Source organism: Uloborus diversus, chromosome 1 (genome assembly GCF_026930045.1).
Source record: "Uloborus diversus isolate 005 chromosome 1, Udiv.v.3.1, whole genome shotgun sequence".
Lineage (NCBI taxonomy): Eukaryota > Metazoa > Arthropoda > Arachnida > Araneae > Uloboridae > Uloborus > Uloborus diversus.
The window spans coordinates 204,142,624-204,166,486 of record NC_072731.1 but is presented as its reverse complement, the minus strand read 5'-3'; the positions used below and the strand labels follow the sequence as shown (position 1 = coordinate 204,166,486).

The window sequence follows — 23,863 nt, the reverse complement described above, 5'->3', positions numbered from 1 at the left end:
AAAAAGTTATGGCAAAAAAGGTCACGTTACGGACTCTACATAAATGTCAAAAATACCTTGGAATGCCCCTCTTTTAACAAAGGTTCAAAGTGGAATTTTAAAATAACTGGAGTAGGCATGGGTGGCAAATTTTAAGCTTTATAATTTTTTACTCTCAATACAAACAAAATTCCAATATATATACAAAATCAGAATTCTTACAAAAGTTAAGATTTTTTAATTGTTGGAATGCTTTTTTAAAAGATCTTAATTGGTTTTCAAAGTCAAACTAGATTCATGCTTTTTTTTTTTGATATGTAAGGAGCAGCAGCTTTCTGATCAGCCTATTGTCTGCATGAAAGTCAAATTTATCATAGCTTGTATTCACTTTTCGACATTCTATAAATTATTGTAATAAAAAAGATCATGCAAAAGACCACAGATAACTTGCAAAACTGATAATCATGAGTTAAATGTACAGAGTGGGTCATGAAAAAGGAGCCCCAATGGTATTTATTCCAAATACTGGTAAGGTTACTTATCCATGGCCTACCCTGTGTGTGTGTATAGTGCATAATACACAGATGCTCTAATCATTAAACAATACAACTCAAACTTAAAAACAATGAAACTGAGAAGAGACTAGACATTATGCAAAAGCTTTGTACTACTGAATTATTTATATGGCTTACATCCTTATACACAAATATGTTCTGTACATATGCACAATAAGGGCATTTTCTTCTCACTCCTTTAGACTCGAATCACTTGTGCTGTAGCAAGAAGAAGATGCAGGTGTCATAGAAAAGGATTACTGGAATTGCTTCTAGGCGCTGAAGAATAGCTAAGATTACTTGGCTGTGTGTGAGACGCCTGGAAGTAGTGGAATCCACAATCATTCATAGTGCTTATAAAAATTGGTCTTAATAATGTAATTTAAAGCTAATAAAATGTAGGACAAATACAGTGTGGGATCATACAAATTATGTTTAAGGCCACCATGTGAATTGAAGATCCAAACTTTATTGAAAAGTTTGGGACAGACATTTTCAATGTTGAAACATCATTAGAGGTTTTGAGGATGATACTTCTATGGAGAAACATTGGTAATGCTCATTTTTTGGCATGTTTCTGGCTTTTTCAATTATTTCAGTAGTTTATTGATATTATGAATGCTTATATGAATATGCATAGAACTTGGATTATCATCTCTGCGTAAGTGAGAGTTTGTATAAAATGTCATTTTTTAGATATAAACTAAAATTTTAAAGAAGCTGACAAAAAACTTAAGCAAGAATTAGCTATAAATTACATAAGAAAATTAAGGGATGACATTTATCAAGATTTTAAAATGCAAGTTGCTAAATAACTAGCTAAAAACAAATGGGGAATATATTTTGTGGAATTAGCAAAAAAAGTTTGAAAACTACCATATCTTTTGAACTTAATGCTGTAGATAAAATTAAACTCTGACTTTAAGGAACAAGGATTGATTACCAAAAATGGATTGATAGGGTTTTGAATCCAATCTGTATGCTGTGCAACATCCATAGACTTGTTGTCATTACTGAACAATCCTCCTTGGGTCACTTGACTAGAAGACCAGAGCTGCGCACTGGAAGGCACTCCCCAGCTGTTCCCTGAGCCAGGTGGAGGTGAAGTGAATCCTCCATTCTGCAGCAGAATCTGTCCAACTCCAAAGCCATTGGTCGGGCTGGAAACTGTAGCAGGAAAGTTGGCAAAACTGGTGCTGAACTGACTGCGGGCACTGTCCTCACTGGGGCTGCTTCCCACTATAGGAATGGGGAACGGAGCAAATGGTTGGCCAGCGGTTGGTTGAGTATAGGTTGTACTGTTATCCATGCTACCCTGGAAAGGATTGGCAGCTTGGTAGGAAGACAATGCTTTTGCAGCTGGAGTTTGGCTCCAAAGTTCATTACAAGTAAATGGGTTGGAAGTAGCTGAAAATGTTAAGGAAAAATTACCAAACTAGTTTGTAAGAAAAAAAAAAGAAAAGCAAAATTTATAACAGTACAATTTTTCAATTAAGGCTTAACTAAATAAAAAGGCTCTTCGTCAACTTGTAATTGCCAAGATAGAAGTGTATTGCATTTTTTCACAAAACAGAAAATGAATACTTCTTTGGAATTAGTCTAATCAGCAAGTTTTACATTACACAAAATGCAATGATAAGTTAGCTTTCAATTGTGGAGATTTAGATTTTCACAGAAAAAATTTACGCTTAACATTTTGCGTAATCAGTTAGATAGATATTCATTCATTGCCGAATCGATTCAATCATCTTATGAATTTTCATACAATATTTACCACTAGTGGTACCCGCACGGCTTTGCCCGTAATAGAAAATTAAAAGGTCATTTGGTTCGCTTGTGTATTTACAAATAATGGATGATGAATTTCATGCCAATTTGCTTGCCTATGTGACGGTTCCACGTTGTGATAATCTGGTAATTTACGCGATCACGTTGTGATAATTTGCTCGGGAAAATTTTCTCAAAAAATTGGAATAGAAAAAGAACAAAATCGAATTATTGAAATATCGCTTCAAGGTGCACACCCCCATGCTATAAACTAATTCTGTGCCAAATTTCATGAAAATCGGCCGAACGGTCTAGGCGCTATGTGCGTCAGAGATTCTGACAGACAGAGATCCAGACAGAGAGAGATCTGGACTGAGAGACTTTCAGCTGTATTATTAGTAAAAATTAAAAATAAATTAATGTTATATCACCTGTGCTAAATGTACTTGTAGTTTCTGGTACATCAAAAAGAGATCCGGAACTCGTTGTTTCGACAGTCCAGCTGGGGGCCTTGGCTGTTGTCGGCTGGTGGAACAGACTGTCCAGGTCTGCCAAGGCAGCATAACGATCTGCAGATGCCTGCTGGGAGGCAATGGTAGATGTCTTTGAAGTGGGAGGGGGGCTCAGCACACTGGCAGTGGACTCCATTCGATTATGTTGAGAGCTCAGTGGATAGGCGTCCAAGCTGGCTGATGAGGGCAGGGCTGGAGGGACTGCAAAAGATGGCCACTGAGAGGGTGTTGAGGTTTTTGAGTTAGTTTGAGGAGGTGATTTGAAAGGGTTGGTAGGAGCAAAAGTCGGTAGGCTCAGCGGGCGTGGCATGACAAATGAGGAATAGCCACCACGAGAGACAGAATCCTTGCCCAGAGTCATAGAGCGAGAGACAGAAGCAGAGCAGAGAGGATCAAGTTCATCGTCAAAGGAGGTCCAACCTGCGAGAGGAGGCAGGATGTTTTGGCACAAGAATTTTATGTATGTGTGATGAAGAACCCTTCCAGGATCAATTAGTTATGAGAGTCCTTAAGAGATGAAAATGTTGTTCTTTGAGAAATTATCTGGGAAGATTTTACAATGCTTCAATACTATTTTACTATACCTATCATTTTGATAGGTAAACAGAACATCTTGAATGATGAAATGCAACCATGTGAGCTAAATTCTGATTAATCAAAGGGCTCAATTCAATGTCCTTGTAAAAGCAGTGAGTATCGTTTAATCAGATACAAAACTGTTGTTTAATCAGATGCAGTCTTAAAAATAGTGATAATGAGTAAATAGAAAAGTATAAATAAAAGTAGCTTTTAAAAATTGAAGTTTCATATTTGTTACTGTTAACATGTGATGTTCAATAATTTATTTATACGGATCTTCCCTAGATTTGATAGGAAAATATCATGTCCTTGGTTAAAAAATTAAATTAAGCTAGTCTATCAAGCATGTCAAAAATTTTTAAAAACAGTTCTTATCATTTACCAAATTTAAATTTGAAAAAAAAATTCATTCCAATATTTAAACTGTAATAATAAATGATGTGTCATAAACTTGATTATTTAAATTTTTTTTCAAATTGGAAATCATTTAAAAGCTAACACTGCTTTGGAAAAATTATGCAACATGTTTAAATTTTTGAATACAGCTTCTTCATTTGTGGGACGCATATTACTAGGTTTAAAGAAAATTAAAAATATAGTAAACTTTATAGCATATAACACAAACTTATGATTTTTACAACCTGAAAATATTTGTTGAAGGGGAAATTAGGTTTTTACAACTAAAAAACAGAGTTTTAAAATCAAACAAGTTAAAAATCACAGGACTTCAGGCTATGAGATACAAACTATCATGTTTTTATATGTTTAGAATGAAGATAAGGGGATAGAAGAAATCTAAAGCCTTACTTTAAGAGGGTTTATACACTTTTCCCATGTTCCTTCCAGTGTTAAAGCCTTTAATGCTCTAGCTACATTCTTATGATTTGTGAAGAAGAGTTGCCAACCTCAAAAGAGTGAAAAGTCAAGAGATATTTGCGACTAAAAGTAGTTTTCCAATCTTTTCCTGCACAAAGCAAGTTTTGAAAGCACTAAAATACTGCAATATAACATTTTATTCTTAAAGAAATTAAGGCAGAAAAGTCAACTCTGCTTTGATTTAGAGAGCATAATTGTGTTTTGCAAAGATTTTCAAATAGCAGACTCAAAACATGTTTTAATTTTTGAAAAAAGTAATGAATACTAACTTAGAAATAAGCCTGATAATAAATAGTCTGATATGTAATATAAAGTTAACTTCAATTTACAGAAAATTAGTGAAAGTTCTAAATTAAGTTGACATGATCAAACACCATGATCCTGAAAGGGTTAACAATAACTTATGAATATTTTCAACCATACTATCTTTTGTAAACTAACTTTAAACCGAGCAATCAACACTAAATGCATTGCTTTTTACCAGATTCTTAAGTTTTTTTAAAAAAAACCTATTGGAAATTAAAAAAAACTATGTTCAGAATTAGTTTAAAAATCAGAAAATATCTTACTTTTATGATTTACAACTCATTATTTAAAAAATTCTTTAGCGTTTCTACTTATCTACATTATTGTTAACAATTATTGTTATCTCTTATTGTTAACAAAAAAAGATGAGAAAATTGAGTCATGCTTGTGAACTGAAATGCTAACATAAAAAGCAATAATAATTACAAGGAATTGCATGCCCACATATGCCATACAAAAGCAAGAAGTATGGAAAATAAAATGAGAGATGGCGAAAATGAATCAAGCAATAGCGCAGGCAATAGTACAAAATTTTCAGTGATAAATTTCAATGCATTTATAAGAATGAAAGATATTACATGAGATAGCTATCATCAAAAACATTACTAATAAAGGTTCTTCAAGAAAGTGATAACTTTTTTCTTCCAAAAAATAGCACAATTTAAATAAAAAGAACTTGTAAGAATTCAAGTGTTTTTAGGAAAAATGGATGCTTATCAAATGTTCAAATATGGATACAGCCTTCAAGTCTACTTTTAAGAAATATGCTATTTACAGCTTTTTAAATTTTAAAATAGCACATGCATTACCAAGAGAAACATTCTTGAAATGAGGCAATCATTAACAATACATGAAAGATCAGTTGACAGCAGCATCATAAATGTCTGAATATAAGAATCTTGCTTCTAGAATATTTCACTTAAACGCTTTTGGACTATTTTTCTAAACGTTCATTTGGGAAGAAATAGATGAAACAGACTTTTATGCCAACAAGGTGAATGAACATAATAATTTAAAAATGGTACCAGATAATAGAGGAAAGTATACATCGTCACCTCAGAACAATAGTAGGATATCTGTTATTTCTGGGATTAGATATTTTACGGTTGCTCTGGGGCGACAAAATTCGTTCTAAACAAAATGATTTTATATTACAAAACATGCAAATACTCATTTAGGAATATTGGGGAAAATAGTTGATTATTTTCCTTCATTTGATTCAAATTACCAGAAAACAAAATAGGGTGAATGAGTCAAATTAGGGTTGCTCTTTATGTCCCTTTTAATAGTTTTTCTGTTTCTTCTTTAAGTTAATGATACCTTTTCCAAAAATTAAATATTACCCTTATGAAAAATCCAACTGGAACCGAGATTTATACTCCAACTTGGGAGGAAAAGAACCATTCAACTCCAAATGCTAAATTATTTTTTTACAAAAAATAAAATAAAATGCCAATTGTACACTTCAACTTTAAATGTTTTATTCTTATACAGTTGTATTTACTTACACTACAACAGGCAGCAAAATAAAAAGCTCATTGTTGCCAAGAGGTTTGTTTCCTAGCTTCCCATTGAAAAAAAGAATTATGTGAAATGAAATTCATGTTTCCCTCTAGTGCCTTTAACCATCTAATTAATTTTTAACTACTAAATATAAATAAGATTCAAAACCAAACTAAGGAACTATAATGGAAGCCAACATGCAAAAAGAGAAAAAAATTGGGTTATGAGACATGCAACAAACCTGATTTTTCAACTGTATTTAAGTTGAATGCATTTTCAAAATTTGCAAAATTTCCATTTGCAGTTGCAGATTTTGGATTACCACCTGCAAAGTGCAAAATTAATTGAATAATTATTTAAATGAATCTTAAAATACACACACATTGGACATAACAAGAATGCAAATGTAAGTCATCATTTTAGACCAAGCAGTTTTTTTCCCATTGTATTTTTTATTTCTCTTTCTATAACAAAAGCCCTACTGCACAAGAATGGATAATTTAAACCATGGTTTTGACACTATGTGTTTTTTGACAAGGTGATACCCAAATCTGCTTGCAACATGGAGGTTTCTCAAACCTCGATAAATATTACACAAGATGTGCAATCAGGGCTGACGAGAGGCCATGTCAACCTAGTCTGAAATTAGGGGCCCGTCTATTGAGGGGTCACGGATCATAATCGTTGTAATATAAATCTTATAAGTTTTATGGAAGGACCAACTGACAAGAGGCCTTTTGTGGCTCTCTGAAGCTCTGTGTGCAACGCACAACATGTAATGCATTACATTCTGGAATTGGGCACGTTGCGCATTGTATTTCAGGCCCCACAATGTATGCCCGTAAATTTTTTTAGGTCCAGAGATTTTCTCTTTAGAATCTTGATCTGTAGGTGTCCTAATGTAAGAATATCTTGGGTAGACATGATGAATCCTGCACAAAATAATTTCACAGGCCATCAAAGATAGCGGCCATTTTGGTTCACTTGCTCAATACGTTTTTCGCAACGTGCGTACCTATAAATTTAATTTTAGTTTTGAACTGAGATTTTTGGAGCCTAGAAAGTCGATTAATGTACTGGTTACGTCATAAGGGACTCTGGGGGGTGTTTTCATCCCCCCCTTCGCTGCGCCACTGTTCAAGGTTATTTATCGTCTGCTATGAAAGTAATCGTTTTCGATTAAAAACATTCCACGGTTACAAAAACTTTTTGTTTCATGTTTTTCTGCGACAATAACTATTTAAGCAATGGCTGATATTTCTAAACCGAGTTCAGAAAGTTTTGGTGTGCAATTGAAGACATCTGAAGACAGTTTTGACAAACGAAAATGTATTATATGTCAAAAGGAAACAAGAGAAAAATTATGTTCTCTGGACAAAAATGAGTTTGTGAAGCTGCTGAAATACGCAAAGATGCAATATTGAAAAACGCTGCAAGAAAATATAGTGTGTCATTGCAGCAACCAGTGCTACAAGTAAGAAATCTATGCGAGGAAAAATGGTAGAAAAAATGCACATACAAGTTATTTTGAATGTGAAAAACGTTTTAGAAAAATCAGAAAGTAATGAAGGAGGTCAAATCAAGACGAAGTTTGTGACAGAGTAGCAGATCAAGCGATATGAATGTTTCTGCTGCGAATTTATATGCACATCCAAGCTGTATAAGTTCTTATATTCGAAAGTATGAGCAAGAAACCAATACATACTCTGCACAACATCTATCCTCAAAATTTGAACTGTTTAAAAAGGCAAATGAAATATTAAAGCCTCTTTTAAATGCTGGGCATGGATTTAATCTTTCAGAAATACAAAAACTGATGGTCAATGCTCAATGTAGATGAAAATGCATTGGTTTATATTAATGAAATAAAATTATTCCTTGTATCAACGTAGAGTGAAAGGATTATTTTCTGTGCTTCCGAAAGAAAGGATGAACCTTTGTTGGTTTTTTTTCTAATCATTTTTTTCCAAAAGTGCTTGCTGCTGCTATTTGTTCACAAGAAGCTGTGAAGACTGCAGAATGCATCTTGAGAAAATCATTATAAGATGTTGATTTTAGACTACAAGAGAAGTTCTGTGATGTGAGTAAAGATGGTTCAGGATGCTCTTGGCTCCAAGGAAGAGGAAAAAAGTCAAATAATGATTCAATCGCTACGCACAAATATCAAAAGCTTGAAAACAGAGTTTGTTGTTTTTGTTAAGGAATGTAGTGACAAATCGGAACTGTGCAGGTATTGTGAAGTTTTTCGTTCACTGGTATCACTTGATTATTGCTGATCGCGAAGAAAATTACAAATTATACGTTCAAACTATTAAGTTACTGTTTCCAGTTTTTCGTGAATTTGACTGCATCAATTATCTACTACATTCAACATGGTACATAGAGAGAATAAGGGCGCTAGAAAATGAGTGTCCCTACCTGTAGAAGAAATTCATCCAAAGTAAATTTCTTTAAAAAAAAAAACTGTAAATTCAATGCTGTGAAGCCAGACATGAAGTTGGAAAAAACGATTCAACGGTCCCAGAAAAGTGCCATAGGAATTGAGGGCAGACGAGAAACAGTATGTCGCCGAGTGACATTTAGAGCATCATGAAATTTGAATGATAAGCAATGTGTTTTTCGTGGTCTTACTAATTCTCATTTAATGGATCACTGTGAGAGTCCCGCTCCATTACCTTTATAGGAAATCGTAGCCAGTATTTTAATGAAAATGTCAAAAGACTTGTTGATTTTATGTATATAAATTCCTTCGAGATTTCTGAAACAGTGCAGTTTGACAGCTTTTTTACAAAACAACCTGTGAATGGTAGTGTCAAGATTCGCCTTCTCAGTATCATGAATCATTGATCAGAACAGTACCGCCAGTTTAAATAGGAGACATTTGTTTCAAAAATTGTCTAATTTACTTTCAAAAGTCAACCTACCATGCTTTGATGCACACAGTTTTTCACAAAATATCACTTCTAAGCTAATGGGGAAGAATCAACTTAACAAGGTTACAGAGACATGGAAATAGCGAAAGAAAGGGGAGAATGCATTAAAAATATTTTAGCTCATGACTTATTTCCAACGAACACATTATGTGATGGTGATTCTCCTACCAAGCTAGATATTATTGTTGCACAATTGCGGAAATATCTGTTGCCAAAACATTTTCCATTTAGTAAAGTGTCCCCCATGAAAACTACCCTCGTTATCAATTTCATGTCACAAGTCCGCTAGATAAAGAAAACTCTTTCAGAAGTTATCAGCAATGTTCTGCACGGATCCATTTTTGTATGCTCTTTTCACGAAGTTCAATGTTTTATTCGATAGTTGTTTGCAGCATTCTGTGAAATGATCTGAAAGGAAAGAGAAATCCACTAAGGGCACAATAAACCTTGCTGTAATTGACAGAAAAAGACTAGTACCTATGCAGGTAGAAAATTTCTGGTCTTCAGTATCAAATAAGGAAAATTTATAGTAACTAGCACACAAGGAAATAGAGGAAATGTCCAAAAATGCAACATTTTCAGCGTTGGCTAGCAGTTTAACAGTTAATGAAGAAGCAACCTGCAATACTTTTCATAGGAGATTTGAGACAGATCTTTGAAGTACTTAATTAGAATAACTCATTAGAAGAAGCGGATCTACGAATTGATCCACACATAGACTGGGCTGATAGAAATGGTTCAAAAAGTGGTTGCGGCATCAAATGATACAGACGTCGTAGTGCAATTACATGCAATGTAAAAACAGATCGTAACCTTTTTTAAATGTAACTAATCTTGTATTTTTCGTTTATTTTGTTGTCAAAGAAACATGTATGTGATGAACACGAGTTTAAAATGAGCATTCTGGATTATTTATTAATTTTTGTATACTTTTCGTAACCAGAATATTCAACAACAAATGTCAGAGATATCTCCATGTAAATTTGTAGAAACAGCCAGAGCGATTTTTTTATGACATAAATAATACATTAATTGACTTTCTAAACTCCAAAAACTGCAATTTAAAACTAAAAATAAATTTGTAAGTACGCCCGTTGCGAAAAACGTAATGAGCTAGTGAACCAAAATGGCCGCTTTCTTTGATAGCCTGTAAAATTATTTCGCACAGGATTCAACATGTCTACCCAAGATATTCTCACATTAGAAAACCTACAGATCAAGATTCTAAAGAGAAATTCTTTGGACCTAAAAATTTTTATGGGACTACATTGTGGGGGCAGGACTATTGCCTGGATTGTGTCCTTCAGCTAAGTGAATATGTGGAATTTGAATATGATTGACATTGCCATACACAAGTGTTATCTATAACACTTTTCAATAAATTAGGTATGCCTCCAGTTTTAATCCCTTTTTCTTACATTACTCATTATATACTCAAAAGTTTATAAGTATTACTAACTGCCAAAGCGTCTTCAGAAAGCGTACATAGAGCATGGGTTTTCATCATTTGTTTAGATTTATTCAAAGCTCAGAAATCAATTAGGCACTGTAAGCTTCAAAACTTGATTGCCTGCTTCAAGTACTTCATAAATATAGTTGTGGAAAAGATAACTTGGCAGCATTGCAAAGGATATGTAGATCCTAATTACATCATTACTTACGTTGCCTGATTAAGTTGCTGTAATAAAGCCAAAACAGTTTACCAGTTCTTATCTTTGAGACAGGTTAATGCAGGTTTCACTTTAAAAAAAGATAATGCAACACTTCAAAAAGCACTATCACTACATAACATATTTATGTGTAGTAATAGACAACAAACTAAACTTTGCTGACTATGTCAATACCTTAAAATAAAAAGCAAAAAAGAGAACTTTGATTATGAAAATATTAGCTGGTGCTAAATGGAGAAGTACACAATTTACTCTCAATAAAACTTACAATACCTAGGTTATGCCCATTATTAAATATCATGGTGAGATCTTAATTTCCGTTCTTCAAAGAAAAATTGACACTAAGCATAACGATCAGAACGAAGTCCTTCACATTATTACTGGAGCAGTTAAGACCACTTCAATATTCACCATGCAAAGCTATACTTTTGATCTCCAAATTGCCACAGACATTAAGAAACAGGCTGCTATCTTATACATTAAAATGAAGGCATTACAAAGAGCACATGTAGCCCAATTCAAGATAAAAATGCAAAATTTCTTCTACAAAAGCTTGTACAAACCACTCAAAGAATTGGCTGTAAGCAAGCTGATGTGCTGTAACAAGTTGCTGGTTATCCTTCTTAGTTAAGTCTAAAGAGACCGGTGAGGTTGTTGCAGTAAATCAGTATATCAAAAATAGGATCATATTGAAATTTAAGCAGAGTTTTAAACTCCCCATGAAATCACAACAAAATTATCTTTTACAATGGATTCTTTTGCATGTGGAAATCAACAGCGAAGAAAAGGTCAACCCTGTATGACAGCTAGCTGCCCCACTCACCCATCCATTTGTAACTCCAAGGCTGGGTTACATTCAGGGTTGGGTTTTGGACTGTCCAAAACTGGTTTAGGACAGGACAGGTGGTTTTTTACTGTACAAAACTGTCTAAAAGTGTCCAAAAGTGTCCGAAACTGTCTAAAACTGTCCGAAACTGTCTTAAACTGTCCAAAACTATGCTAAAGCTAAAGCCAGTGTAATCTAATCAATTTTTATTCACTGCAGTAGTCGTAATGCATAAATATAGATATTAATGAGGTTTATATATATATATATATATATATATAATGAGTATTTGATAATATTTTTCTCCGAAATATTCATTTAAAAATATTTTACTTCAAAAAGTTGCCAATAACTATTACATAAAAACTTCCTTATGTAGCAGTTGGTAGAGTTATGAAAGGAAATTCACAACACTACCAAGACAACTAATTTCAGTTCCATTTATAACTCAAAGGAATGTTTTTAAACGTGCAATATTTAGGTGCAAAAAAAAAAAAAAAAAAAAAAAATATTTTTTTAAATTGTTTTTGCAAATAAGTTTTACATGATGTTTTAATAAAAACTATTTTTTAAATCATAGATTAAAGAATGAGAAATTGATGATTAAACACTAATGCTATAAAACTTGTGCTATTCTTTTTTTCATTCATATTTTTAATACAATACATTCTGTAACTATAAAAAATTGTAATTTATTGCATTTAAGTTAATTATTACACTATGTTTTGAACACTTTCTTTTGCACACATGCATAAATGTCGAAAAACTAGGTTTATGGAAGAAAAAAAAAACTTCTGCACATAAATTGAAATTTTTAATGAAGAATTTAATTTCTACTTAACTAGATTAAAATCAGCTGCATAAATAAGTTACACACACACACATATATATATATATATATATATATATATATATATATATATATATATATATATATATATATATATATAAAAATATATATATATATATATATATATATATATATATATATATATATATTTATACTTGAATGTTCACATTGAATAAATATATTAAATAGTCAAAAAAATAAAAAAATAATTTTGACACATTTTGCTCTGTTTTTGATATTTTCTCACGAAATATAGTTTCTCAAAAAGTAGTTTTGGACACTAGGTTTTGAACAGGATGGTAAAAACCTTGTTAACCCTGCTCTCATTTACACACATGCATAAGGATAAGGAAATTTGGTTACTAATGTCAAAAAAAGAAAAAAAAAAAAAAACTAAATTATCTCATGCATACAAATTGAAATTTTAATCAAGAATTCAATGTAACTGGATTAAAATCAGCTGCAAAAATAAGCTGAATGTTCTCATTGAACAAATGTTCAATATAAAACATTCCTTTGATACATTTTATTCTGTTTTTGATGCTTTCTCAGAGAATACAATTTTTCTAAAAATATAGTTTGGGAAACATTCAGACAGTTTTGGACACAAGGGTTTTGGACAAGACAGTAAAAAACAAGGTTTTTACCGTGGTTTTTACCGTAGTGTCCAAAACCTTGCCAACAATGGTTACATTCCATAAACTTTTAATGAACTAATTATCTCACCTTGTGCAGAAGTAGCAGCATTCCCAGAGAATTCGGAGAGTAGATCGATGGAACGACTGCCATGATTCTGAGAGGTCGTTTTTGTGCTGATAGCAGGAGCAGATGCAGATGACACGGGATGTGGCCAACTCTCACTATGCTGAAAGTTTTGCAAAAGTCAATGAATAATAAATAACCGATGTAAAATAACGATATACTGCTGATTAATAAAATCTTTTATTTGTAAAGGATTTCTTATAAAATGCATGCAATTTTTTTGAAAACTGCTTTTACAAGTGCATAGTTATTAAAGAAAGTTGGAAAACTCAAGATTTGACAACATATTGTAGTCCTGCAAAAATATGATATTGAATGGAAATAATTTTCCTTTCTGTGTGGGAGTGTGTGTTGGAGGGAAGGGAGCCCCACAAAGAATTCCTTTGCATAAACGTAAATAACAAGGTATACATATTTACAAAGGGTGCTAATGAACTTTGTATGAGTATTGAGGTTCAAAGCTAGAAACTGATAAAAACATTGTTTTTTGGTTATGTTTTCAACTGCAATTAACTGTACCAAACTGACAAAGGGCCAGCCTTGGCTCGACGGAGCTAACACTCCAGGGTCCTCTGCACCTTCTAATTCTCGTAGTTTAACCAGTTGAATGGGGCCCTGAAGACAGCTCTGTGTTTTGATTCAGATCAGGAGATAATCAGTCCCCTCCCCCAGGAGCTTTGATTTGGAATGGAAACTTCAATGACTTTGTGATCACAAACATGTTTAACGCACCCCAGTCACAATTAACAAACACACAGAGGATCTGCAACCAGCTAGCTTCGAACCCAGAACAATACAGTTCAAAGTTCCAACATTTTACCGATCAGGACATAACGGCCTACCATTTTTTACAGCACAAAGATTTTGCAAATTAATTTGTGCATTAAAAAATTATTTGCAGGAGCTTGAAAAAAAAAAAAAAAAAAAAGCTACTATGAATGAGCAGGTCTCTGGGGGAAAAAACAATACATACATGAGACTGCACCACCAGGGGTGTAGGACTTTTGCCCAGCAGACGAGACAGAGGTTGAGTTTCTGGTAGGGCATTTCTTGAACTGCTATTTTGGGGAGGAGTAGTTACATTTTTCTGTCTCAAAATCTGATCACTCTGCATCTTTTTTATGGCAACATCTGGATCGACATACCATCTCTTCTTTTCGTACTTTTGTATCATGAAGTCCCGTTTGCGTAGGTCATCCGTGATTTCACTTTCCAAATTGCTGTCGTAAGTTCCAAGCCACACGTACTTGCAGTACTGGAAAATGATTTAAAGAAAAAGAAAATGTTATGCAATTGAGGTGTAAACATCAACAGAAAACTTATTATGTAAACACTCAAGATAAACAACATTTGTCTCCTAATTAGATGTCAATTCTTGGTTATTTTTTTAAGAATATCTGTTTTTGAAGAAAATCTATTAAACAGCAGAATATTTTAAAATTGCCCTTTCTCACCAAAAAATTCATCTTAAAAAATTACCATTTGCAAAAATATACTATTAAATATAAATAAATACATAAATTTTTTCTTAAAATGAAGCTAACTATCTATTGAAACCAAACACATCTGAAATCTAATATCTTTTGTTATTATTTTCACTGGCAAGACCATGAGAAAACAAATAGGACCATTTTGTTAAAATCTGGGCAACTGGTCACTTTTAATATGTTTAACATTTACTGTGGTTTTCTTTTTATGTGTAAGATATTTCACTCAAAATTTAAGGGGCTAATATTTTTGGACAACAGAACTCAAATTGCTTCAATTAATGGTTACCTGGGAACCATGTTACTGATAGTTGAGAATACTTATGCATAAACAATTTAAAAATACTAAAATTTTTTTGAAAAAAAAAAAGATCTAATTTCAAAACTGCAGCTAGAAGTTGCTCTAAGAAGTTAAACTTAATTTTATTATTTGAACACAATCAATACTACTGTAAAACATATTTTTTATTTGGTGCAAAACAGTAATAACATTAAGCTTAGCCATATTTCATTTACATTTTTCAGAAAAACCAGTTATTTTAGACATTTGCAAACACCCCTCAAACACTTTTTAACTCATTTCTTAATTTCAGATTATCATTTTTTACTTAAACTGAATTTTCACTGTATTTCAAAAAAAAAAAAAAAAGCTGTGTTATTCAATATAAAATACTGTTATGATGCATAAAACCAATGCAAGATGCCTGTATTTTTGCTGTATTGAAAATAATAAACATGTTTTCTCCTCTTATTCGTGTCCTGTCTTTCTTGTGCTTTGTGTTGTCACTATTGCACCATGAAAGTGTTTCCAACCATTGCTACATGATTTCCCATCGTCTAGGTGTACTCTATCTACCCTGAAAGTCTGTAAACGCTGTACTGATACACCCTGCATAACAGAAAAATGGAGATATATTTGCTTACATCATTGCCCCTGTTTTTCAAAAATTCAATTTCTTCAGTACTGAACGTTGTCATGGATATTGATTTCACCCTGTGAGGCGGAGTTAACCCTCTTCTGCAAAGAGAAAAATTTAGTACATTACCTTCGAAGCTTAAAGATGTATATATAAACAAAAATTCATGCTACTAATAAATATAGAGGGGAAAGAACACTCTTATAAAAGCACATTTGCATAAAGCAAAATTAAAAGATATCCCTATCAAACAGATGCTTACATATTTTCCGAAAGTAAGATACCAAAATCATTATATTTCAATTTTTTTTACTAGGGGGCTCTGCCCCCTGCTCGCTGACGCTCACCAACCCCCAAACATTGCTTTGCAATCTTATTTGATTTGCAAAGATTTAAATCGTCAGTTAAAAAGAAACAGATTAAAAACGCATTATGAGCTCCCTTTGGATCAAAAAACACCCCTTCCCCGGGTTTCAAAACAACTTGCACCAATTTGCAGAGCCGTAACGGCTAAGGGGCTCCTGAGCATTGCAAAACTGCAGTTTTGTATATTCTTGGTCTTAGTAATATACTAGCTGTGTTGCCCGGTCTACCTTGAAAATAAAAATTGTGTCAAGTGACGTATATTACACAATCAGGCGTGAAAAATAAAAAAAACACCATGATTTCCCTTCCGAACAATGACGACAGATATTAAAATACTTTTAAGAAATTAAATCCAGAAAGATGGATTTAAAATGCGTAACCATGGAAACACAAAATAAAATAAGTTTAATGAATTAAAATACGAAAGAAAATGGTTTACAATTTGAATGGAATCGAGATTTCTTAAACTTGATTTAAAAAGGCTTGTAACTTTTTTTCCTTTCGAGATAAAAGCTTATTTTTTCGACCATAGGTCGAGTTAGATCTGGAGTAAAAAAGGTCGCTTTTTCCAATGGCGTCAAAAAGAAAGCTGTGGGACAATTCCTTCACTTTTTATTGATTTATTTAATAAAGGAAGTAGTGCTTAAATTTCATCGAAGCCTAAAAAATTCGAGCTTTAAACGCAAATAACTCCCGCCATAATAAAGTTAGAGCATTGAAACAAATTGCGTAGAACGCGGAAAATTCTACCCTTTCTAACGATATGTAATATTAATATGTGCAAGTAATTTTTCACCCCCCTATTTGAGAATTTATGTGAAAACTGAACGTAAATTGGAATAAAAAAAGAACTATTCATCAAATTTTATTCGAACTGGTCTGCAAACCTTTTCAGGACTTAAAGGAACAAACTGAAAATTTCAGCGTAATCGGCCAGGTAGGTTTCGAGTTTTGAGAGTTCAAACACACAGACACTTTTTGGGGACTTCATTTTTATACTATGTAGAGATTATGCTTTTTGCTTGGGTTTTGAATTGAGTTGAGCCTAAGATTTTCCGCTAAAATCGAAACCCTTAAAGTTTGTGAATAAGGGAAAGAAGAAACATGTGAATCGAAAAGACGTAACTATGGCAACGCTGAATGAAACATCTATAATTTTAATGGAGATGAGGATTATTCAAACTTTAATTTTAACGGCTTATAACTTTTTTTTTTGGAGATAGAAACTCAGTTTTTCGACCATAAGTCGAGTTAGATCTAGAGTAAAAAAAGTTGCTTTATTTAGTGGTGCCAAAAAGAAAACTAGGACAACTCCTTCGCTTTCTACTGATAGAGTTAATGAAGAAAGTAGTGCCTAAATGTTAGCTAGGGCCTAAAAACATTCGAGCTAAAAACGCAAATGGGTCATTTTCCCTAAACAGCGCAATTTGGACAGGACAAGGAATGGCATTCACTGTGCCAGGGGAATGACACTTAGAGGAAATAATGTGTTTTACTGACGATATTATAATTTATGTGGGAAAAGGAAACACTACTTTTATGAGATTGAAAAAGATCCAATGTCGTGGTGTCCAAAAAGTAGTTATTGTGGTTATTTGTTTCCCTTACATTTTACAGGGGAAGGACGACAGGGGAATGACAAATTAAAGTTAACTTATATATTGTCATAACTGTAAACAACAAATATCAATGTCACTTAAAGTAAGGGGGGGGGGGGAACTCTATACAAACAAAAGTCAATCATTCATTGAGCGATTATTACAAAATTAAATGAATTATCAAAGACAGAGCAATGACAGTCATTAAAAATACTTATCAAGATTTAACTTGAGATTACCCGAATAATACTCGACACCGTGTATTTATTCAAAAAAAAAACTAATTAAGATTATTTCTATGATGAGACCAGAATTCAAAGATTAAATTATGAGTTAATACAACTGTTACCAGGTTGTGAGAAACATTCATTCCATTCCTCGACAGGGGAATGACAAAAAATCAAAGGACATTTTTTTACTATTTTTTTTTAAATAGTGCAAACCTTGAAAAGTTTTAATTTTTCTATTTTACAACATTGCATAACACTTGTTAAGAGGTTAAACAACAATTTCTGTACAAATATGCATGGCTTCCTGAATCTTTAGAGCTGATTTTGCGTTTAAGGTGGAGGTAGGGACACGCAGGGGAATGACATTTATCATGTCAAAAATTTATTTAAATGTATAATAATAATAGAGTGTTTGTTTTAACTTATTTTACAAACATAAAAACATGTTGTTAAAGCATTTTCGCGTCAGTTTTATTTCTATACTAGTTAGTTTGTTATTTTTTGGAGCAAGGACAAGAATTTAGCAGTTTAGAGAAAATGACCCAAATAACTCCCGCCGTATTTAAGTTAGAGCATTGAAACAAATTGAATAGAACACCGAAAATTTTACCCTTTCCAACGATACATAATTTTTAATATGTGCAAGTAATTTTTCACTCCTTTAATAGGGAATAATAAGCAATTTACACAATATTTGAGCTTAAAAAACCAATTACAAAAAACCTAATTCGAATTTTAAAAAATAAAACCCCAAGTGCACACCCCCGGGCCTCGAAGTAATTTTGTACATAATTTCAAGGCTGTAGGGGCTATGGGGTCTCCTGGACACACGTCCGCCACAGACATCCTTCCAGAATTTCTTTGAAACCTTATTTTTACTTACTATAAAGAGAAAATCTTGAAGTACATGACTCACATTTATCTTCTATTTTTAACAATTGAAAACTTTAAGGAACATTTGACTATGAATACATTTAATTAGAAATTGCTCAAAAGTATGATACATTGAGAACAAACAGAAGTTAATGAATGAAAGGAAAACAGACTGAACCAGGAACATCCAGAGACGTTTTCTAGGAAAAAATGCTCCATTTATTATTCAATGTTCTAAAGAAGAAGTATTGGCTGTTTTTGAACATTACAGCCTAAACAATTTTGTTTCATTATGTGTTAATCTAAAACCTATAAAATGCTTATATAACTTCGGCAGAACATTTTTAATCTGCTGAAAAGGCAGAAACAGAGGACAATTAAAATACCTTCATGACTCCAACCTATAAAACGCAATTCCCTATAAAATGTAGAACTTTTTAGAAGTTAATAAGTATTTCTGTTTAAAAAGCAGCTTTTTATCTTTCCATTTTATTTCAGAGTTATTAAATGATTATTAGTGTTCAGAGCAAAGCATAGGCCCCCCATATGGGGGGCGGGCAAGTGGATGCTCAAGACCCCTTTAGAATGAAAACTTCCTCACTTTTAGTACTTTTTTCTTTGCAAAAATGTAAAAAGATTTCTTCTCCAGTTATTAATGAATAAGTTGTTGAAAATGTCAAATTTTAATAACTCTATACAGAAATTGGTTTCCATGCGAAAAATATCCTGCTAAACCACGAAGAAAATATCTGAGTCCCTCCCTCTTAAAATTTTACACATGGGCGCCCGTGGAGCAAAGAAGACTGTTCTTGAAAATTCAAGACTTATGCAAACCTTGAAGCTAGAAAAAGTGCAGCATAATGCACTTTCTCACAATGAGACATCTCATTGTGGCCCAAAAAATTTGTCTCATTTTGGCCCAAATAACAAAATAAAGATTTTTGCTTCATATCATTAAAATAAACCATGAGTTAAAAATAATATAGTTGAATAAGAGAAGATTAAAGTGTCAGTAACATCATAAACTACAACACTAGCTTAATTGTTGAAGTTTTTACAAGATTATGATAGATGCAAGAAATTATTCAAATAACTTTCAGTGTGTCCAAAGAGTAACTATTTTTTTCCCTACAAAACAAAAGCATAGAACAGCATGGAACTAGGAATTTTGGGAAGCATTTTGGTTATGTTTACTCCCCCCCCTACGTTTTTTTTAAAAATAAAGTTTATTTCATAATTTGTTTTCTGGAATGCAGTCTTCATTTCTTATATTTATCCTATTCTGTTTAAATAATAAATTTATGATACTGAACAAGATAGTTGTTAGAAGTCCTTCAGTGCAGAGTACCTGAATGTTTTGCATTTTTTCAACCTTATTACTGTATTAATTCATGTATAGTTTTTTCTTTTTAATCACTATTTTGATATCTAAAATTAGATTTAAAAAATGGCATACTATTAAGAATAAATGTAATGAAACAAGATTATTCACGGGTTACATGGATTAAGATTTTTGGAAAAGCTCTAATACATATGTCTAACCTTCACTATCATTTCCAGTCAAATTCCTAATGACATTCATAACTCATGTTAGAAATAAATACCTTTGGGCAGAAAATTAAAAGATATTACAATGTTAAATCGCAAAAATGCAGAGAAATGCAGAAAAAAAATTTTGGGGTTACACGGAATACTTTTTTCAATGCAAAAGAGTTGAAGTTAATATGAAATGAACAACACAGTTTTTGGAATTGTGGCTTCTGTCGGATGTTTTTTCCCTCCACAAGCTCAATTCTTTTTCATTGAAAAACTGCTATCTTGTAGCCCCAAATACTTGCATGAAATTCTCTGCAAATTTGGATGACTTGAAGATGTAATATTTTTTTCACTTCCAATGTTAGACTTTCTAAAAAGAGGTTCTACTGTGCATGTCAAGTACAACAGCTACTTAGGCCCGGATCTGAGTACTCGTAGTCCGCGGGGGTGGGGGGGACGTCCTTAAGGGGTCCAAGAAATTGAAAAATAGAAAAGAAAAAAAAACTAGCACTAGGACTGATTAATGTTGCAAATTTACACTGTTGGCCTTTTGAGAAGGGCCCTACAGATTTTGCTGCAGGGAGTATATTCATAGTTCCGGGTCTGCAGCTCACTTTCTATAACATTATAAGAATTTTACCAATATCTTTACAATAAATTAAGGCGCGATTGTTAGAAGTCAATCTTTGAGTTTCACGAAAAAGCACAATGGTTTTCTAGTGTTCATCTATAATAATGAACACCAAAGATTTTGTTAACATTATGTTCAAAAATTAACTATGGAATACTGACATGCAGAGATTCTGAACACTTATCAAGTTCATGGAAAATATAATTTAATGTTCTGTAAAATTTTCTACTCATTTATATATCTACACACCGTTAACTTTTGGGTAATTCCATGATAAGGTCAACCAGATGATCAAATTTTCAAAATTAAATTTTGTAAACAAATGAGGTGTCATTTTAAAGGTAAAGAGTTGTATATTTTGAAATGCCTATCTAAAATTTGATCACTTCAGTTATAAATAAGTTACAGCAAGTTAAACCAAGGTCAACATCTTGAGTATTTTCAAACCATATTTGGAGACTCATGAAGAAATTCTGTTTTTTTTCAAAAAATACATGCTAATATTATGAATTGAGATGAATAACCATTTAAAGATACAGAGTGTTGCTGGTGATGTTGAAAAAATGTGTCAAAATATAATTCATTTTAATTTGTAAAAGAATTCCTCTGGGGTACATTAAGTGTTTTACGTCCGACACCAAAATGGGCAGTTAATTATGCTGAGCCAATAATTTTAAAGCTACATACATGTATTTTTGGGTACAAAGTAAGAATTTCAATCTTTTTGATGTAACCTATTTTCATTTTGTAACAAGTGAATATTTTTTACTAAAATCTAGGTGTTCGGACGTAAAATTTTTTTTTTACGTCCGACAGCATTTACATCCGACACTGTTACATTCCTTTAAATAACATATGTTTTCAACTGTGTTTCTCCTTTTTTTGCCTTTAATTTCAAAGTTAAAGTGAAACATCTATAAAAAACAACTTAGTGAATTTATTTATATACATTTAGGGATGATAGGGGTAAGTAGGACCCCTTTTGAGAAAAGGTGTGTTGAATGAACATAATACAGTTGATTAAGATCAATTTTAGAAAATTTGCCAAAACTATAAGTGTAAAAAGAAATTAGAAACACTAAATGACTGCGTCTATGTTAAGTTGGCAAAGGAAGAACCATTATCAACATTCAACCCATATAAATCTTGATGGTTTTCTTTCATGTAAGTTTCACAAATACAGTACACTCCCGATTATCCGCGAACGGATTATCCGCGGGGTGGATTATCCGCGAGTCAATTAACAATCAGGAACATGTATTTTCGCAACAAAAAGCAAATACCAATGGTTTTCTTTCTCCGAAAAATTGTAAATTTAAACTCGGCTGTTTTTGTTTTATTTATTTGGTTATTTATTTATTTTTTTGGGGGGGAGGGGGGGGGGGCTTTCTTCATTGTGCATACACTTGTTTGTTATTGACGGAAAGTTCCGTTGTGCAAAAATACAAAATATTTTTACTACACTATATATATTTCAACTCTTTGTAAAAAGTATTATACATCAGTGCGGCCGAGTTTTAGAGGAAGGACAATTTTCAACCTTATTCGTCCCTCATTTGTGTCTTTTTGTGGTTTATCCGCGATTTTTATTATCCGCGGCAATTGTGCCACCCAATTCCGCGGATAATCGGGAGTTTACTGTAACTAATCACCAGCTTTTGTAGCTGAACTATCAATTCCTACTAAGTCATCATAGTTGTCTTGTATTTCACTAATACAAATATTTCATCAAAGTTGCTTTTGATTTTCAAATCCTCACTGTTGGGGGGGGGGGGGGGGACTACTTACCCCATAGTGTGGGGACATCTTATAGGAAAATTTTACAGGGTAAGTGGGGCCCCTGCTCTAAAAGTTTTTAATAATATTTTACTCAAAAATTCTGACTGCAGTATGCACTTTAAGTTAAACTGTACATGAATGTTTAATGATCATAAAAAAATAAATGCTAACCGGGAAACACTTCTTTAAAAAATGCTGCTTAAACTCGCCTTTTTTTTTGACTAAGTTCCCTGACCTAGAAAAAAATTCCACTTAACCCAAATATATGCAAAACTAATCACTATGATGAACCATGACATGATCAATGTAAAAAAGTATAAAAACCGTATATGGATATTTCAGTTTTTGGGGGGTGACCCACTTACCCCAGTGTCCCACTTCCCCCAATCAACCCTACTTTTGAATTTACTTGGTAAATATTGTTTCAGTATATGTAACTCATAATTTACATATTTATAACTGTAATCATTGTTATGTATTTACATTTAAGAGCAATAGTTTACATTAAATATAAACAATTTACGTCCGACACTGAAAATTTACGTCTGACACCAAGCTAAAAATATTTTTTTAAATAATTTTATTCCTTATAATATCATTTAAAAACTGTGATATATGCTTCAATCATAAGTGTACTTTAGAATTATGCTGTTTTTAAAATTAAAATGTAAGCCAATTCACAGACTTTTAATAATTTTTAAGTGAACCATCAATTTTACTATTTGTGTGTTTACATCCGACACCAACCGTTAAATTTTTTAAATTTATACTTTAGGGATCCATTTTGAAAAACTAACATGATTTTTTATTCAGTGGGATGTAGTAAGTATCTTGTAAATAAATTTTATCATTTTGGAACAGTTTATATTTGGTAAATGGAATTAAAACTGAGAAATGTTTCTTCATTTTTTACGTCAGACACCATGGAATTGCCCTTTTTTTCTTCATGAAATGTCTTCTTTTTCGTGACCCAATAATCGCGAATTCTGGCATAAAAAAAATATTGAAACAATCAATTGAATGGGTAATTGACTACAAGTATGAGAAAGTTGTTCTCGTTAAAACTGAACAAGAAATTATTTGTCAAAAAGAATTTAGCAGACTAAATGAAACGCACTACTGTCATTATCACATGAGCAACTTAGATTTTGTAGGATTAACTTACAGTATTCCACTGCATGTCGTACATACAAAAGAGCCTATAGTGACATTTATGTAAGTAGGGCCTCTTTGCAAGCAGTCGAAACATTGTTTATTGGGCGGCAAAGCGGCTAATTCTCGCAAAAGTTTCGTGTTTTTATCTTCAGCGGTCCTCCTCCTGGAAGCCAT

General features: G+C 32.6%; 1 protein-coding gene across 1 annotated transcript; it reads right to left on the bottom strand.

The window, feature by feature from the left end:
• Positions 1-628: 628 nt before the first annotated feature.
• On the bottom strand, positions 629-23,863 carry LOC129224398 (arf-GAP domain and FG repeat-containing protein 1-like). Its single transcript, XM_054858850.1, has 8 exons — positions 23,700-23,863; positions 15,529-15,622; positions 14,082-14,372; positions 13,082-13,220; positions 6,307-6,401; positions 2,732-3,029; positions 1,477-1,940; positions 629-852 (listed from the first exon to the last, which is right to left on the bottom strand). Exons 1-8 carry the CDS (start codon positions 23,861-23,863, stop codon positions 778-780), a joined length of 1,620 nt encoding a protein of 539 aa, XP_054714825.1. The 3' UTR covers positions 629-777.

Coding starts and splice junctions, on each gene's coding strand:
- LOC129224398 (XM_054858850.1), bottom strand. CDS start 23,863: ATGGCTTCCAGGAGGAGGACCGCTGAAGATAAAAACACGAAACTTTTG. Junction 15,623..23,699: donor ACGACATGCAGTGGAATACT/GTAAGTTAATCC, acceptor TTCTCTTTGCAG/AAGAGGGTTAACTCCGCCTC. Junction 14,373..15,528: donor TGAAAAACAGGGGCAATGAT/GTAAGCAAATAT, acceptor ATCATTTTCCAG/TACTGCAAGTACGTGTGGCT.